At 41.8% G+C, this 17,998-nt stretch overlaps 1 protein-coding gene and 1 long non-coding RNA gene across 2 annotated transcripts in view; one reads left to right on the forward strand and one right to left on the reverse strand.

The window, feature by feature from the left end:
• Window positions 1-551: 551 nt before the first annotated feature.
• The window catches only part of C7H12orf56 (chromosome 7 C12orf56 homolog), a 74,823-nt gene continuing 57,376 nt past the window's right edge, over window positions 552-17,998 (forward strand). Inside the window, exon 1 of the mRNA XM_008148744.3 lies at window positions 552-827. Coding sequence (XP_008146966.2) covers window positions 576-827 — 252 coding nt within the window. The 5' untranslated portion in view covers window positions 552-575. The remainder of the gene's footprint in view (window positions 828-17,998) is intronic.
• Window positions 1,236-17,998, reverse strand: part of LOC114234154 (uncharacterized) — a 37,674-nt gene continuing 20,911 nt past the window's right edge. Inside the window, exons 3-5 of the long non-coding RNA XR_003620360.2 lie at window positions 4,127-4,209; window positions 2,312-2,448; window positions 1,236-1,766 (exon numbers count right to left, since the gene is read on the reverse strand). This is a non-coding gene — a long non-coding RNA (uncharacterized LOC114234154). The remainder of the gene's footprint in view (window positions 1,767-2,311; window positions 2,449-4,126; window positions 4,210-17,998) is intronic.

Here is a 17,998-nt window from a genome sequence, read left to right on the forward strand (position 1 = left end):
GCCACCTGGAGAGAGAAGACCTACGTTTATACTCATTAAGATTAGAGAGCTATTGCTAGCAATGTTATAATCAAATGCTAAATCTTTGTGATGGGTCTTAATAGGGATCTAGGATTGTTTTTTGCTTATATAAAAAAATTAATTGGTAAGTTCCATCTCGTTCAAGTTTCTAACAGAAAACCAGATTAAAACTGCTGCTTCAATACAATTTCTAAGGACTGGCAAGGTCCACAATAGCTGGGTGGCCCGGGGTGCGGGGAGGCTGGGCGGAGGGCCCACGCAGCCTCCAAGTCCTTGGCCAAGTGGAAGGACCTGCGTCTCACCCCGCCCACTGTTCGAGTCAGGGGCCGGGCGGGGGGCTCCAGGGAACCAGCCTCAGGAATCCAGCTCCAAAGTTGCCCCACCCCCCAACCCCCCGCTCCCTGCGCCCGAGGAGCGAGGGGCGCGGGGCACGTGGCAACCGTGAGGCCGGCCGCTTTGTGGCGCGCGCGGGTTCCACCGAGGGCGGCGCCGAGGCGGGGCTGGGCAGAGGCGTCCGCTGTCCCCGGCACTCGGCCCGGCCGCGGGCGCCCCGCATGGCCAGCCCCGCGGGGTCCGGCTTCCCCGCGCGGACCAACAGCCGCCTGGACGCGTTCCTGCGCCGGCATCTGGCGCCCGAGGTCTACGATGCCATCCGCGCCTATGAGCCGTGCATTGTGGTGTCCGATTCAGAGAAGCACGTCTTCAAGTACTTGGTCCTCAGCGACCGGCTCATCTACCTGACCGAGAACCCGCCCAAATCCATCCGACAGGTTGTGGCGCTGCGGGACGTCGTGGCCATTGACCTGGTGAGGAGCACGGGAGGGCAGTCGGGGTTCCTGAGAATCCCTTTCTTGCCCCCCTCCCCCCACTCTCAGCCCCCCTCCACGCGGGAAGGAAGAGGAGAAGGAAGACCTTCCCCTTCCCTGCCTGGACTCCCGAACTCTTTAACTTACTCCAGTACTAGCAGCCACATAGGGAAACTGGATTGCCACATGCATTCCGTGTAAAGATGTGTCCAACCCCACTCCCACCCCCAATGGGGCTACAGATTTGAGAATCTAGCCTGGTATCAAAAGCACAGTTTAAACGGATTCCTTCGCTCATTATGCACCCAGCTTGTGCCCGGCACTGTGCTACACAATGAGGATGCAAAAATGAAGTAGGGTTCCTTCCTAGAGACAGAAAGTCCACACCAGTGCAGACAAATGCCATGTGATAAGTGCTATTATGCCTTGTTTACTTTTTTTTTTTAATCTTCAGCGTTTAGAGTATGTTAGGTGTTCAGCTTTAATGAGTGAATGCATCAATGAGATAGATGTGCACAGGATGCTTGGCACTCTCGGGCGGAACACTTGATCCACACTGGGCTCAGGTCAGAATGGAAACGCGTCCTTGGGGGGACTGTCATCACAGTGGAGCCCTGCCGGAGATACAATCCAGCAGAGCCACGCCCTGCCCCGGTTTTTATTGCGCTGCTACTGTATCCCTTTTACTCCAGGAGTAGATTTACCTTCTAAACCAGCAGCAGATTGGAAGCAGTCTCTCTCCTCCAATTACGGTTCTCCCCGCCTTGGCTCCCTTTGTCAGAGCTGCTTTCCAGGTGTGTTCTTCCTTTTCCCACTGGGGACAGGTGTCTAGCCTTGTCTTTTCCCCCTTGTCTGAGTCTTTATGTTCCCAAGGGAGAGGCTGGTGAGACTCTTGATGGGGCTGTTTTGCCAAGAGAATCATAGCTTGTTTGGAATAGTCTGTAAGGAAAGAATACAATTAATGAAAACATTCTCTTTATATTTCTACTTAAAAGACCTCTGTGGGATAGTATCACAGTACAAATTAATTATTTTGTTTGTTTTTTAAAGTAAAAGTTGGGAAGAATCCTACAAAAAGGCTTACCAATTTATTTGGTCATATTTTAGGTACAAAATTTCAAGCATAGAGAAGAATGTGTATTGTCTGTAAAGATGCTGAACAAATATAAGATTTGAGCACGGTTGATTGAATGTCAGTCTGGCACAATAGAGTTTAACTTTGGTTAAAGTTGGGGTAGGCAGGTTAATGGCTCCCAAGAGATATCCCTGAAACCTGTGGATATGTTACATGACATCATTACACGGCAAAGGGAACTAAGGTTGCAGATGGAGTTGAGGTTGTTTACTAATTAGCCAACTTTAAAAGAGGGAGATTATTTTGGATTATCTGGGTGGGTCCAAGGTAATCACAAAGTGCTTAAAAGTGGAAAAGTGAGGCAGAAAAGGAGTCAGTGGCAGAGTGATATAGCGTGAGAAAGACTTACTAGTTTTGAAGGTGGGAAGGGGCCACCGGCCAAGGAAAAGGCTAGGAATTGGGTTTGCACCTCCAGAAGAAATGCGGGCCTGCTGACTCCTTGATTTTAGCCCAGTGAGACCCATTTCAGACTTCTGTACTCCAGAACTGTAAGAGAATAAATTTGTGTAGTTTAATACCACCAACTTTGTGGTAACGTATTACAGTAGCAACAGGAAATTAATACAGTAGTTTTCCCTATTACAGTGTTTTAAAATGGGTAATTATTTTAAAAAAATATTGCACCAGTGAGAAATAAATGTAATCATGCTAAGCACAAATTCCTTAAAAATCTCTTTTTCTGAGCTTTAATAAAATAGTTCTAGGGTTATTATTATAGTTCAGCGGCTGTACTAACCTCCATAGGATAGGTACAAACAGGTGCTGCAGAATTGTTTTACCTGGTATCAATGAATAACCACAGATGTAGTTGACTGTTATCTCCCATGAACACTAGGTCCTTACTTAATACCACAGTGTATAGAATTTTCCTGATTTCTGTGTTATAGCTCATGTAGTTGTCCTCCTATCCACTCTAACAAAAGACCCGAACTTGGATTGGGTACAAGTGATATTTCCTTTGCATCAAAGACCAGCTTGCACTTGGAGAGCTCAGTAGGCCTATGCTATGGTTCATCTCCAAAAAAAAAAAAAAAAAAAAAAAAAAAAAAGAGTTTCTAAGGTTGCAGAGCTTTTATAAAAGGCTGACATTTTCCTTAAAAGTTACTTTTAAAATTATTCCCTAGAGTTCTGCTCTTGTTGTATGCATCAAAACACTATTTTTTAAGTGCTTCTAAGATTAGACACATATCGTTAAAGCGTGAGAACCAAATATCTAGAACAGTCTGTGAATTTCCTAAGGGTTCCCTCCTAACAGCTACAGAGAAAAAAAAGAATCAACTCCAGCAGCCCTTGCCTCCACGTGTTGCCTCTCTTTCTTCTTGTCCTTTCACCACCGCCCCCTCACGGAGTATCTGCTCTCAGCCACCCCAGGCTCCGCGTGGCCTCTCGAAGAGGCAACAAATGCGCCTTTTACAGTCTGTCTTGTTTGCCTGCAGTGTTTATTTTATGTCCTCCTCCTTCAAGGTAGTTCAGATCCCCATATTCACCACACTCCTCCTGCACTTCCTTTTTCTTCTCTTCCTCCTCCTCCTCCTTTTAAAAATGTAAAACACATTCTTAGCTTGGACAGGATACAGGCTATGCTGAAGGGACCACTGTAATTTGCCAGTTGATCCCTGCTTCCCCCCTTTCTGTATTCAGATCCTACACATTTTGTCTTTTTGGTTAATCCTCACCAGAGAGTATTTTCCCATTGATTTTTAGAGAGAGTGGAAGGGCGGGGGAGAGACACACTGGGAGAAACATTGATGTGAGAGAGGCACGTCAAATGGTCGCCTCCCACACATCCCCTGTCTGGGCTGGGGATTGAGCCTGCAACTGAGGTACTCGCCCTGGAATGGAATCGAACCCGGGACGCTTCACACTCCGGGGCCAATGCTCTATCCACTGAGCAAAGTGGCCAGGGCAAGATCCTACACATTTTCTAGGCTAATCGCCTTTCCTTGGCTGAGCCCAGGATGGCAGGTTTTTGGTCTGTTTTGTTCATTGCTGTGTCTGTGGTTCCTAGACCACCGTCTGGCACAGATGAGATGCTCAGTAAATATTTGTTCAATATTCAATGTAATCTGTCTCTTCTCTTTCTGAATGTATTGTCTGCAGTATACATTTGGGCATTTTATAATACATTTTATTCAGCTTTTGCGTTCTATCAGTGTAGACTTACTTGGTCAAGTTTTTTAACCTCCACTCCGTGCCTTCTCACTTCCTCATCGGTGAAATGGAGATAACAGCACCTTACTTACAGAGCTGTTGGAAGGAGTAAATTAACAAATGTAGCACTTACAAAAGTACTTGGCACGTGGTAAGAACTGCATACAGGTTAGTTATAATAATCTTTATTCACATATATTAAGTCAATCAAGGCTCCCCATGAACCTGTAAGATCCATATTATTACTAGTATTATCCCCTTTGCAAATTAGGACACTTAGCTTTAGGAGATTTAGGAAATTTGGAAAGAAAATAACTGTTTTTGAGCATTTACTATATATTAGGTGTTTTAAAATACATGATCTCATTTACTATTCTTGAAAATCTACCCAGTAGGTTTGACAAATTTAATACATTCAAAAATAGAGTTCCCCATCTTTACCCCAAACCATGTTCATCCCTCAGCTTTCCCTATTTTAGGAAATAACATCTGCCATCATCTTTAATTCTGTCTTTCTCTTACTCCCACATCTAACATATCAGTATATCCTCTTTTTATAAAAACATATTGAGGTAACATTGGTTAATAACATTATTTAAATTTTAGGTATACAATATTATAATTTGCTATCTGTATACGCCATTGTGTGCTCACAACCCTAAGTCTAGTTTCCTTTTTTTACCATATATTTGACTCCCTTTACCCAATTCATCCTCCTCTCACCTTCCTTTCCTTTTAGTAACCACCATTCTGATGTCTGTATTGGAGTTTGTTTTTATTTATTTTGTTAGTTCATTTGTTACTTTTTAAATTCATATTCTACATATGAGAATATGTAGAATATTTGTCCTTGTCTGTCTAGCATTTCATTTAGCATATTACCCTCAAGATCCATCCCTATTGTTACAAATGGCAGTATTTAATCTTTTTTTATGGCTGAGTAGTATTCCATTGTATATATAACACATTTTCTTTATCCATTCATCCACTGATGGACTCTTAGGTTGTTTCCATGTCTTGGCTATCCTATATAATAAAGAGGTAATATGCAAATTGACCATCACTCCAATACACAAGATGGCTGCCCCATGTGGTTAAAGATGGCCGCCCCCATGTGGACACATAATGGCCAGCAGGGGAGGGCAGTTGTGGGCAATCAGGCCTGCAGGGGAGGACTATTAGGGGTGACCAGGCCGGCAGGGGAGGGAAGTTAGGGGTGACCAGGCCGGTAGGGGAGAGCTGTTAGGGGCAATCTGGCTGGCAGGGGAGCAGTTAGGTGTCAATCAGGCTGGCAGGGGAGTGGTTAAGGGATGATCAGGCTGGCAGGCAGAAGTGGTTAGGGGCAATCAGGCAGGCAGGCATGCAAGCGGTTGGGAGCCAGCAGTCCTGGATTGTGAGAGGGATGTCCGACTGCCCGTTTAGGCCCGATCCCAGTGGGCAGTCGGACATCCCTCGAGGGGTCCCAGATTGGAGAGGGTGCAGGCTGGGCTGAGGGACACCCCCCCTCCCCCTGCATGCATGAATTTCGTGCACCGGGTCTCTAGTTGTAAATAAAGCTGGAATGAACATTGAGATACATATATCTTTACAAATAAGTGTTTTCATATTTTTTGGGTAAATACCCAGAAGAGGAATTGCTGGATCATATGTTAGTTCTAGTCTTAATTGTGAAAGGAATTTCCACACTAGTATATCCTTTTGTCTTGTGTAAAGGAGGAAAAAGTTTTCCTCAACCCTCTTAGGGTTCTTGGCTGGGTCCCTAAACTGGTAAAGACAGATTAGCAGGAGAAAAGCGTACAAATGTATTTAATATAAATATTATATGACACGGGAGCCTTTATAAGGAAATGAAGACCTGAAGAAACAGTTAAACCTATACATTTAAAAATATATATATTTTTATTGATTTCAGAGAGGAAGGGAGAGGGGAAAGAGAGATAGAAGCATCAATGATGAGAGAGAATCCTTGATCAGCTGCCTCCTGCACACCCCACACTGGGGACCAAGCCTGCCACCCGGGCATGTGCCCTGACCGGGAATCAAATCATGACCTCCTGGATCATAGGTCGATGCTCAACCACTGAGCCACACCAGCCGGGTGTAAGCCTATACATTTTTAATACTAGGTTTGATGAGGAATGGAGAGTCATGGAAAAATGTGATAGGACAAAAAGGGGTATGAGCTAAGGGTGATACACTGGGGGAAGCTTAGCAAGGCCTGTTGTTTGGATTCCTCCAGGCATCCCTGCCCCATAGAGAGGCTGTTTCTTTCCTTGGGGTAAAGGGAGGGCACCTCTCCCATGCCTAGTGGGAAGGTCAGAGAGACTTTCCTGCATCTGCCTTTTTCTCAGATTCCTTCAGCTTAAAATATTCAGTGTGCCAAGGTGCCATATTTTGGGGTCGCATGTTCTGAACCTTGTCACTTATCTTCCAAAACATATCCAACTATGGCCTTCCTTAAACCTTTTTCTGGTGCCAGTTGTCCAATCCCTTATCTAGGCTATTGAAATAGCCTCCAGATTGATTCCTCTCCAAACAGCATTCTTACACATACATCATGAATTGAATTATGTCACTTTTCTGCTTCAGAGACTCCAGGAGCTTGCCAACTCCTTATTGCCTTACAGAAGCCTCTGAGAAGTGACCCCTCCATCTCTTTCTGACCTCTTACCACCTCTATAGGCTCTTCATGCCTTTGTACTTGCCATCCTACCTGGCACACTCTTCCCAGGTCCTCAGAGGATTGATTCCTTCTTGTCTATTGTGTTTCCAAAGTCAGCATCACCCTCCACAGGGGTGCCTGCCAGGACCACCCAATCCAAAGCACCATCCTCCCGTCACACTGACGGTATCTGTTTGTTTGAAAGCACTTATCACTATCAGCATTATGAGATCAACCTTTTCCATGATCTATTATCTGTCTCCCATAGTACCTGTAGGCTGCAGGAGAGCAGGGCCTTGTCTGTCTTGTTCGTCCCTGTGTCACTGTGAACTGTATTCTCTGACACACAGTAGATGGTCTATAATTACTTGTCAGTTGCAAGAATTAATACATGAATGAGTGGATGCTCACGTCTACCATACAGTTTGCCTCCTGCAAAGGGAGATGATATTTCATTATTTCCAATTATTGAGGGACCCACAAAGAAGGACAACTCATCACACTGGGCAGAGTGGCACAGTTAGTGGCAGAGCCACTAAATCCTCACAGGTTCCCCGATGCTCAGGTTCAGCTCCATCGCACTCCTGTTGTGTTTGTATGATGTGATCCCTGTGTTGTTTATCTGTGTCATGCATTTTGAGAGGTAATAAGAGTTACGTAAGATGAGACCATTTTATGGATGCGTCTTTAGCTTTCTGTCTCAATTTTGACTCATTTGTAACACGTCTAAGCTCTCCCTGTAGGAGGCAGAAAGAAGTAGTAAACTCTTATCAGTCATTTTGGCTTTTTCTTCATAGTGTGCTTGCATAGAGTAGTTTGGATGTTGTATTGAGAAACCCCAAGAGGGCAGGTCTTTTGTCATTTTGATTCACTTTTATATCCCCAGGGGATGGAATGATAGTGTATTGGTCAATAGTCTAGGACTAAGATACACAACAAACAACCCCAAAGTCTCGGTGCTTTTACACAACATAGTCTGTCTTACTCAAGCTACTTGTCTATGGTGGATTAGCAAGGGGCTGTATTCATCTTAGTCACAAGATATGTGATACTTAGTCATACGTCTTAGTATCAGGGGGTGTATCTCATCACAAGCTTGCTTAATCACCATGGCAGGGGAGGATTAACTCAGCAAATTATATCCTGGGTTTAAGCTTCAACCCCGAGGTAACGTCACTTCTCACATTTCATAAGCCAGAGTCCCTTAAAAGGGGGCAGGCAAATATGATCCTATTACGTGTGCATTCCACTGTCTGGAAGAGAGAACAGGAATATTGGTGAACAGCTCTAATGCCTACTTCAAATTGTTGCCATTTTATTGAGTACTTATTACTATATACCACCCAGCTGCTATTCTAAGTGCTTAATTTGGAACTTCTTTATCCTTTTAACAATCCTAGTTTAGCATATAAGGAACCCAAAGTACAGAGAATTTAAGCAGTTTGCCCAAGGTCATAAAAAAAATGGCAGAATCAGAATGTGAACCCAAGTAGTCTGGCTCCAGAGTCAGTGTTCTTAATCTCAAAGCTACAGCTGCCTCGGTACATAGTTTTCATTATTATCCAGAAAACTCTAAGCTCTTTGAAAACAGAAACTCCATTTTATATTTTTTATGTTCAATTTTGCACTTTGCAGTAGGAACTAAAAAATATCAATGATGAATTGAACTGAATAAATTAGAACCTAGATAATCAACTGCTGAAAGCTAGGGCTCTTTTATTCTCTGAAATTAAAGCTGATGGGGGAAATCTGAATCAAAACTCTGAAACCAAGACTACTAACACCCTAGCTGGTTTGGTTCAGTGGATAGAACATTGGCCTGTGGGCTGAAGGGTCCCGTGTTCCATTCCCAGTCAGGGCACATGCACAGGTTGCGGGCTCAATCCCCAGTAGGGGGCGTGGAGGAGGCAGCTGATCAATGACTCTCATCATTGATCTCTCTCTCTGTCCTTTCCTCTTTGAAATCAATTAAAAAAAAGACTAAAGGATAAGGTAAATACGGACTTAACAAAATATTAAAAAATAAGATATAAGGGTTATCCTCCTGCTTTTTGAATGTAGTATTTTAATATAAGAAAGTCAGTTCCAGTTGCAAATATAAATATAGATAAAAATGATATAGAGCCCTAGCTGGTTTAGCTCAATGGACAGAGCATCGGACCTTGGACTGAAAGGTCCCGAGTTTGATTCTGGTCAGGGGCATGTATCTTGGTTGCAGGCTCTGGCCCTGGTCAGGGAAGTAACCAATCGATGTGTCTCTGTCACATCGATGTTTCTTTCTCTGTCTCTCCCCCTCCCTTCCACTCTCTCTAAATATCAATGGCAAAATATTCTGGGGTAAGGATTAACAACAACAAAATGATATAGATACATGCATGATGACATATTATTTTTAGTTAGTCAAAGACGTTAGGAATATTTTCAGATAAACCTTTAATCATTTGAGATAATAACAAAAAAGAGCATTCTCTTCTCTCCCCAAATGTCCCTTTCTGCCACCATCAGAGACAAATACTGGACTGAGTGGACCATGATCTGGCTCAGTATTGCATTACTGAGGTTCTTATGAACAACCAAAGATCATTAATTATAACAGCTATCTCTTGGGTATGTACCATGTTCCAGCCTTGTGCCAAACACTTCATTTTTTTAAAGTTATTAGAGAATTCTTTTTTTGAAAATCTTTATTGTTGAAAATGTTACGTAAGTCCTCATTTTCCCCCACCCCGTAAACTCTTCCAGCCTGCTCCTGTCCTCCCCACCCCCCAGCGCTAAACACTTTAAATGGATTATTTCATTTAATCTTATTCTAAAAGGAAGGTGATATTATTATTATTATTTTATTTTTTTTTTAAGATAAGAAAACTGTGGCCGAGAAAGGGTAAATCCTTGCACAAGGCCCTGTATTCAGCAAACACCTGAGCCGGAATGTAAACTTAGGTCTTTTGACCTCAGGGCCAGCATTCTAAAACCACTATGCACATAGCAACATCTGGCCTTCCAGCTGTAGGAAGGAGGGGATGAAGCTATAAACACCTTTTTATTTTAAATTTTTTTAACTTAAAAAAGCTTAAAAAAAGTTTTAACAACTTTCTTTAAATTGATTTTTTAGAGAGAGAAGAGAGAGGGGAGAGAGAGAAACATCGATGTAAGAGAGAAACAACCATCAGTTGCCTCCCGTATACACCTGGCCAGGAAGCGAACCCGGGACCTTTCAGTGCATGGGAAGAAGCTCCAACCAACTAAGCCACACCAGCCAGGGCTATTAACACCATCTTCATTCTCAAACACCATCTCTCTGTATTCAAGGTCATTGTCCTTCAAAGCTGAGACTGTTAACATTGCTGTTGCTGATGAGGTTCAAGGGACGGGTTTGGCTGAAAAGACCCAAGTAGGAGTATCATCCTTTTCACAGGACCAAGCCTTGAAAGCTTTTTTCTTGTAGTCTTTCCTAGCTATGGCTCTTGGCCCTGAGGCAATGGTTTTTCATGCCTAACATTGAAATTGTCTATTGAGTCTCCAGTATTATGATGAAACAGTGCCTAATTTTAAAACTGCTAGTTCTTTTTGGAATATGTGGGTGGATCATTCATGCCAGCAATATTCATAGATTATAAAAATAGCTCATCTACTCAGACTTCCTTAGGGATTGGCATGCTATAGCTCAGGTAGAGCATAATGGGGAAAAACACACACACCTGGTTAAGACTGCAATGAGTTTTTTGTTGTTTTTTTTTAAAATTATGACAGTAGAAGGATTTGCCAAATGCTAAATGTAAAAATAGCTTCTACTTCAGTATAAACTTACGGTTTCATTTGAGGGAAATTCATTCAAAATATCTGCATATATTCATTGGCCACTTTATCAGTAGATCGAATCCTTTGGGTTTGCCATTGGTCCTTGTTCAGATTCTCTCTGGAATACTCTTGGAACAGGTAATTTATTAAATTGCAATTTGAGTGAATTATTACTTGCTTTCCTCTCTTTGTTGGAGACTGTAGAATTAGAGCTTGATGGCAAGAGAGGAAGTTAGGACTTGAAAGAACCATGGAAGTTGAAAGATATCCCACAGTTTAGCTCTTTTGGGGCCTTACATCTGCTACCTAATGTCCCATTAAGTAAAATTATCTCCAAACTGAAGCCAGTACATGAAGTATGCCTTCAGTTTTTCCCTTTTTACTTTCCCTCTGATTTATGTTTTTCTTCTTTCTCTACTGTACAGTTCTATTGAACAGATATTAGATATTACCAATGTTTCAAATTACCAGGGACTATAAATACATACCTGAATTTTAAAAAATGGTACCTGCTTTTGAGTATCTCATAATTTATTTATTTTTAATTGATTTTTATTTTTAAAATTTTTTAAAATATATATATTTTATTGATTTTTTAGAGAGAGGGACAGAGAGTCAGAAACATCGATGAGAGAGAAACATCAATCAGCTGCCACCTGCACACCTTCTACTGGGGATGTGCCCGCAACCAAGGTACATGCCCTTGACTAGAATCGAACCTGGGACCTTTCAGTCCACAGGCCAATGCGCTATCCACTGAGCCAAACCAGTTAGGAATTTTTATTGATGTTTAGATAGAGAGGAAAGGAGAGGGAGATAGAAACATCAATGAGAGAAGAACATCATTGATCAGCTGCCTCCTGCATGGCCCCTACTGGGGATCGGGCCCATAATCTGGGTATGTGCCCTAACCGGGAATTGAACCAGCAACCTCTTGGTTCCTAGGTTGATGCTCAATGGCTGAGCCATACCAGCCCGGTGATTATCTCATAATTTAGAGAGGAAGGCAAGCAAATGGGAAAGAAGAAAAACAGTTATAAGCAGATAATTATATTGTATATCTCTAAGAAACAGGAACATTTTTAAAAAAGTAATCCTAATGCCATATAGCACCTAAAAAATTAACAGTAATTCCTCAGTAACATTAAATATTCAGTAAATGTTCAGATTTCCTCACTTGCTCAAAAATGTCTTTTTATAGTGTTTGTGTTTGAATTAGGATCCAAGTAATGTCCACACATTGTGTTCATTTGTCTCTTAAATCCCTTTTAATCCATGACAATTCTTCCTTCCTCTTCATTTTTTCTTTCACTTATTTGCTGGAGAAGTTATTGTCACTTGGTCTGGAGAATTTCCCACATTCTGGATCTACCCATTTGCATCTCTATAAATATTTCTCTCTTTTCCGCGTCCAGCGCGGCTAGAGAGTGGTCCGGTTCCTGAGTAGGGGCTGCTGGGGATTGAGAAAATGAAACAAAGAGACCCACAGGTTGAGCCTAAGACCATCGGAAAACACAGATATTTACATTACGATTCATAACAGTAGCAAAATTACAGTTATGAAGTAGCAACGAAAATAATTTTATGGCCGAAACTGGTTTGGCTCAGTGGATAGAGCATCGGTCTGCGGACTGAAGGGTCCCAGGTTCGATTCCAGTCAAGGGCTTGTACCTTGGTTTTGGGCACATCCCCTGTGGGGGGTGTGCAGGGGGCAGCTGGTCGATGTTTCTCTCATCGATGTTTCTAACTCTCTATCCCTTTCCCTTCCTCTCTGTAAAAAATCAATAAAATATATTTTAAAAAAAAAGGAAATAATTTTATGGTTGGGGGTCACCACAACATGAGGAACTGTATTAAAGGGTCGCGGCATTAAAATGGTTGAGAACCACTGCCAAGAATAAATGGTGTTTCTCATACAACTGTAAACCTTCTTTTGCCTACCCCTGTATATTCTATTTCTCTTGAGTTAGTTTTGGTAGTTTATGTCTTTCTAAGAATTTGTCCATTTTTATCTAGGCAATCTAATTTGTCGATAATCAACTGTACACTCCTTTTTATATCTGTAAGGTCAGTAGTAATGTCCCTTCTTTCAGTCCTGATTTTAGTGATTTGAGTCTTGTCTCCTTTTTTGGTCAGTCTTGTTAAAGGATTGTTAATCATGCTGATCTTTTCAAAGAAACTACTTTAGGTTTTGTTGATTTTCTTTACTATTTTTTCTATTCATTATTTCATTAATGTCTGCTTTAATCTTTATGTGGGGTAAAGAAGCTCCAACTATTTTTTTTAAACCCTCACCCGAGGAGATTTTTTCCATTGATTTGTAGAGAGAGTAGAAGGGAGGAGGAGGTGGACAGATAGAGAGAAACATCGATGTGAGAGAGACACATCAATTGGTTGCCTCCTGTACCCACCCCTACTGGGGCTGGGGAACCTGCAACTGAGGTACATGTCCTTGACTGGGAATTAAACCCGAGACCCCTTGGTCCATGGGCCAACACTCTAATCACTGAGCCAAACCAGCCAGGGCAAAGCTCCAACTATTATTGTTGAGTTTATTTCTACCTTCAGTTTTTTCATGCAATTTTGGGTTCTGTTCTGAGGTACATATATTTTTAAAATTGTTATAACTTCTTGATGGATTGACCCTTTATCATTAATCTATCATACAAATTACAGTTAATACATTATGTGCCCATTGCCACAGATCTATAATTATTACTTTATGCAGTTGTCATTTATTTATTTAAAGATTTAAAATTAATTTTTAGATAGAAAGGAAGGGAGAGGGGCAGAGAGAGAGAAACTTGTATGTGAGAGCGAAACATCGATCAGCTGCCTCCTGCACGTCCCCTACCAGGGATCTAGCTCACCAACCGGGCACACCGCCCTGAGTGGGAATTGAACCAGCAACCTTCCGGTGCATGGGACGATGCCCAACCAACTGAGCGACATTGGCCAGGGCATGCAGTTGTCTTTAAATTAGGAGAAAAGAGTTACAAACAAAAAATACATTTAACTGTCTTTTATTTTTACCTGTAGTTATCTTTATCAGTACTCTTTTTTCTTCATGTGGATGCAAATCACTATAGTGTCCTTTCATTTCAGACGAACTCCATTTAGTATTTCTTATAGGTCTGCTAGTACAGTACTTTTTAGAAAGTATAGATTCTTTGGGATATAGATATTGAATTCTTTATAAGGAATATTCTTAACAAAATGCATAGGTAAATTACATATTTACATAAATATACCATCTTCCCCTCAAAACAGGACTCTGCAGATGCTCTTTGCCTGTATCTTTGAAAAAAAGCCCATCTGGTTCTCCCTGATCATATAAATACATTTCCTGAAACTCAGTCATTAGCAGAGTTGAGTTTTAATATTTTTAAATTATAATATAGTTTTGTATTTAAATATACATATATTTCAAGCTGAAGGAGACTATAACAGATTACACATTAGGAAACCAAAGCCAAAAGAGATGAAGTAACTTGACCAGTCACGCTGCTAGTTAATAGTGGAGGCCAGACTACAAATCAGATTCCCTGACTGCTGGTTCACAGCATTTCCCCACATTCCAAATTCTGTCAAGATGTTGACTGTGATGCCTAGTTTGGTCATAATGTACCTAATAATTAGGAAAGAAAACAATGAACTGGCCTGTAAGAATTTAATTAGAATAATTTAATTAGTTAATTAGATTGCTGTCTGTCTGATGGCTGTCCTTTAGGACACTTTTACCTTGCAACTCAGAAATCTGATTTCCAAGTGATTTTAATCCTGATCTTTGTACATTAATTTATGTTAAATTCATTTTTTAGGCTTTCTTAGTCTGAGGTTCTCTTTCATGGTTCCTTTTGATGTCAAGCCTTTGATAGAGACTCTGTAGGTGGCCAATTCATGAGAATGTATAAAAAACGAGAGCCCCTGTTTTTCAGAAGCAGGCAAGTCCCCTTGGCTGTGTGACAGTCACTAGTGTAACCATCTACCACCTCCCTTGCAGTGATGAAGGCCTGATAATGTGCATAGAACTACCTTTTTAAAACACTGCTGTAAACAGACTATCTTCAAAATCACATTAGATGTTGTTCTTAATGCCCTCCTCTCTCCGTTTAACTTTTTGGTGATAAATTTTCAGAGAAGAATGTATATATTTGTGTTTATGACTCTGAGATTCCAGGACCACCAGTTGAAATATCTTCTCTTTTTTATTATTTCTATTAACTTGAGGCCAAGTGCATGATTTAATCATGCACGTGTAGGGTCCCCTACACACTTTCGCTTTCGATCATGGGGGAGCTGGGTGCCTGTCCGCTGGTGCACCAGGCACCCAGCTCCCCCGCTTTTGATGGTCCGTGGTGGGATGTGAGCTCGCTCTCCCAGAGGCCCCTTCTGTGCCACAGCACAGGCATGGCGCAGACGCTGAGCTCAAGCCGCAGCTGGCGACGCGAGCTCAGCGTGCCACCGGCCCAATCGGCCACCCCGGCCACCCCAAGTCCCGCCCCCCCCGCGCCTCCTAGCCAATCGCGGGCATAGCGAAGGTACGGTCAATTTGCATATTTGTCTATTATTAGGTAGGATTTTATTCTATTAATTTTTAGAGAGGAAGGGAGAGGGAGGGACAGAAAGAGAAACATTGATGTGAGAGCAAAACATCGATCGGCTACCTCCCACACACTCACTATTGGGGATCGAGCCTGCAACGCAGACATGTACCTTGACTGGGAATTGAACCGGCAAACCTTCGGTGCCTGGGATGATGCCCAACTGAGCCACACCAGCCAGGAATGAAATATTTTTAAAAATATCATCCAAACAACCTCACTAGACACCAAATGTGCCAGCACTCCGATCTTGGACTGACTGCCTCCAGAACTGTGAGAAATACCATTTTGTTGTTTACACACAATAAATAAACAAACAAATAAATAAACAAAGCAAGAGCCATACATATGCTGTCTACAAGTGACCCACTTCAGATGGAAAGTAAAGGGATGGGAAAAAATATTTCAAAGACACATACAGATTGAAAGTAAAGGGATGGGAAAAAATATTTCATGAGAATGGAAACAAACAAAAAGCTTGGGTAGCAATACTTACACCAGACAAAATAGACTTTAAAACAAAGGCTATATAACAAGAGACAAAGAAGGACCCAGTAATTCCACTTCTGGGTATTTACCTGAAGAAACCCCAAACACTAATTCGAAAAGACATATGCACCCATATATTCACTGCAGCATTACTTACAATAGCCAAGATATGGAAGCAATCTAAGTGCTCATCAATAGTCAAATAAATAAAGAAGATGTGGTAGATACATGCAACGGAATATTACTTGGCCATAAAAAAGAACAAAATCTTACCATTTGCAATAACACGGATGGCCCTAGAGAGTATTGGTCTGAGTGAAATAAGTCAGAGAAAGACAAATGCCATATGATTTCACTTATATGTAGAATCTAAGGACAATATAAATGAGAAAACAAACAGAAACAGACTCTTAGAGACAGAGAACAGACTGAGGGTTGCCAGAGGGAAAGGGGTTTGGGGGACTGGGTGAAAAAGGTGAAGTTATTAAGAAGAGCAAATTGGTGGTTACAAAATAGTCATGGGGATGTAAAGTACAGCATAGTGAATCCTATATAATAAAAGGCTAATATGCAAATTGAACAGCAGAATAACCAGTCGCTATGGCGTGCACTGACCACCAAGGGGCAGACTGTCAATGCAGGAGTTGCCCCCTGGTGGTCAGTGCACTCCCATAGGGGTGTGCCGCTCAGCCAGAAGCCGGGCTCACGGCTGGTGAGTGTAGTGAGTGTAGCGGCTATGGCGGGAGCCTCTCCCGCTTAATTGGCAGCGCTAAGGATGGACTGCTGGCCATTTGGACATCCCCCAAGGGCTCCCAGACTGCGAAAGGGTGCAGGCCGGGCTGAGGGCCCCCCGCTCCCCCTGAGTGCACGAATCTCGTGCACTGGGCCTCTAGTATAGTCATAATATTGTGAAAACTATGTATGGTGCCAGATGGGTACTAAATTTATTGGGGATCACTTAGTAAGTGATCTAAACATCTAATCACTGGGTTGTGCACCTACAACTAGTATAATATTGTATGTCAACTGTAATTGAAAAGTAACAAATTATTTTTAAAAATCAGGAAATGCTCTGGCCAGTGTGGCTCAATTGGTGGGAGAGTTGTCCTATAAACCAAAAGGTCTCGGATTTTATTCCTGGTCAGGGCACATACCTAGGTTGCAGGTTTAGTTCCCAGACGGGAGGCAACCAGTCAGTTTCTCTCTTATATCCATATTTCTCTTTCTCTCTCTCTTCCTTCTTTTCTCTCTAAAAATCAATAAACATATCCTCTGATGAAGATTAGGGGGAAAATCAGGAAATTAACACTGATATATCTCTACGATGTAATCCTCAAACCTTACTCCAGTATTGCCCAGTATCCCAATAATGTATATTATAATTAAAAAAAAAATCCAGTTTTAAAAAAATCAGCCAAACACCTGTCTTTATCATAGAATGTAGATAATTCTCAGAATTAAAAATAAAAGCTAAATACTTAGATTATGTTACAAACAAGACAGCAGGCTCCAAAAACTCCGCATTGCCAAATTGAGATTTAATTACAGTTTCAGCTCTCCCAGAAATGGAATCTTAAGCCAGTCAGTCAGGAATCACCTTGTTACTGGTCCAAAGTCCGTGTGCCTGATGCTTCAAAAGGCCAAAACTCTAAACGGCAGAGTTGAAGAAAGGAAAGGCTTATTGATTGAGAAGGCACCAACTGAGAAGATGGGAGTCTTAGTGGTGTCTCAAATCCATCTTACCAAAGTACAGAGTTCAGGCTTCTTTTATGTCAAAGGAGGGGGATGGGAGGGGATGTTATTGTAAAACTCAAGCTGCAAGCAGAATTCCTCTAATGGTTAGAAGCTGACCAAGATGTAGAGAAAGAGAGACCAAGCGTTTCACTCTATTACAAACTGATCAGCACTTAGATAATTTGCCTGATGGGCTCCTGCCATCCCCTAAAAGGAAGTAAACTTGCAATAACCAACCTACGTTTTTTGCCTTATTCCCACTCTCATGGCCTATAAAAGTCTTTCATTTTGTAGAGATCCTCAGAGCTCTTTTCTCTGTCTGCTCCATTGGATGCTGCTCAATTCAAATAGATTTTTGCTCAAACAAACTCACAATTTTTAATATGCCTCAGTTTACCTTTTAGCAAATCCCATCATCTACAGATCACCACAATTAACCACACACACACACACACACACACACACACACACACACACAAATTTGTTGTACAATATTCCAAACTGTGCTCTATGCAAATTTTGTTGTACAACATTCCAAACTATTCTATGCAACATTCCAAACTGTGTTCTATACTCCATGCACTATTTTGTAATCTTT

Source organism: Eptesicus fuscus, chromosome 7 (assembly GCF_027574615.1).
Source record: "Eptesicus fuscus isolate TK198812 chromosome 7, DD_ASM_mEF_20220401, whole genome shotgun sequence".
NCBI lineage: Eukaryota > Metazoa > Chordata > Mammalia > Chiroptera > Vespertilionidae > Eptesicus > Eptesicus fuscus.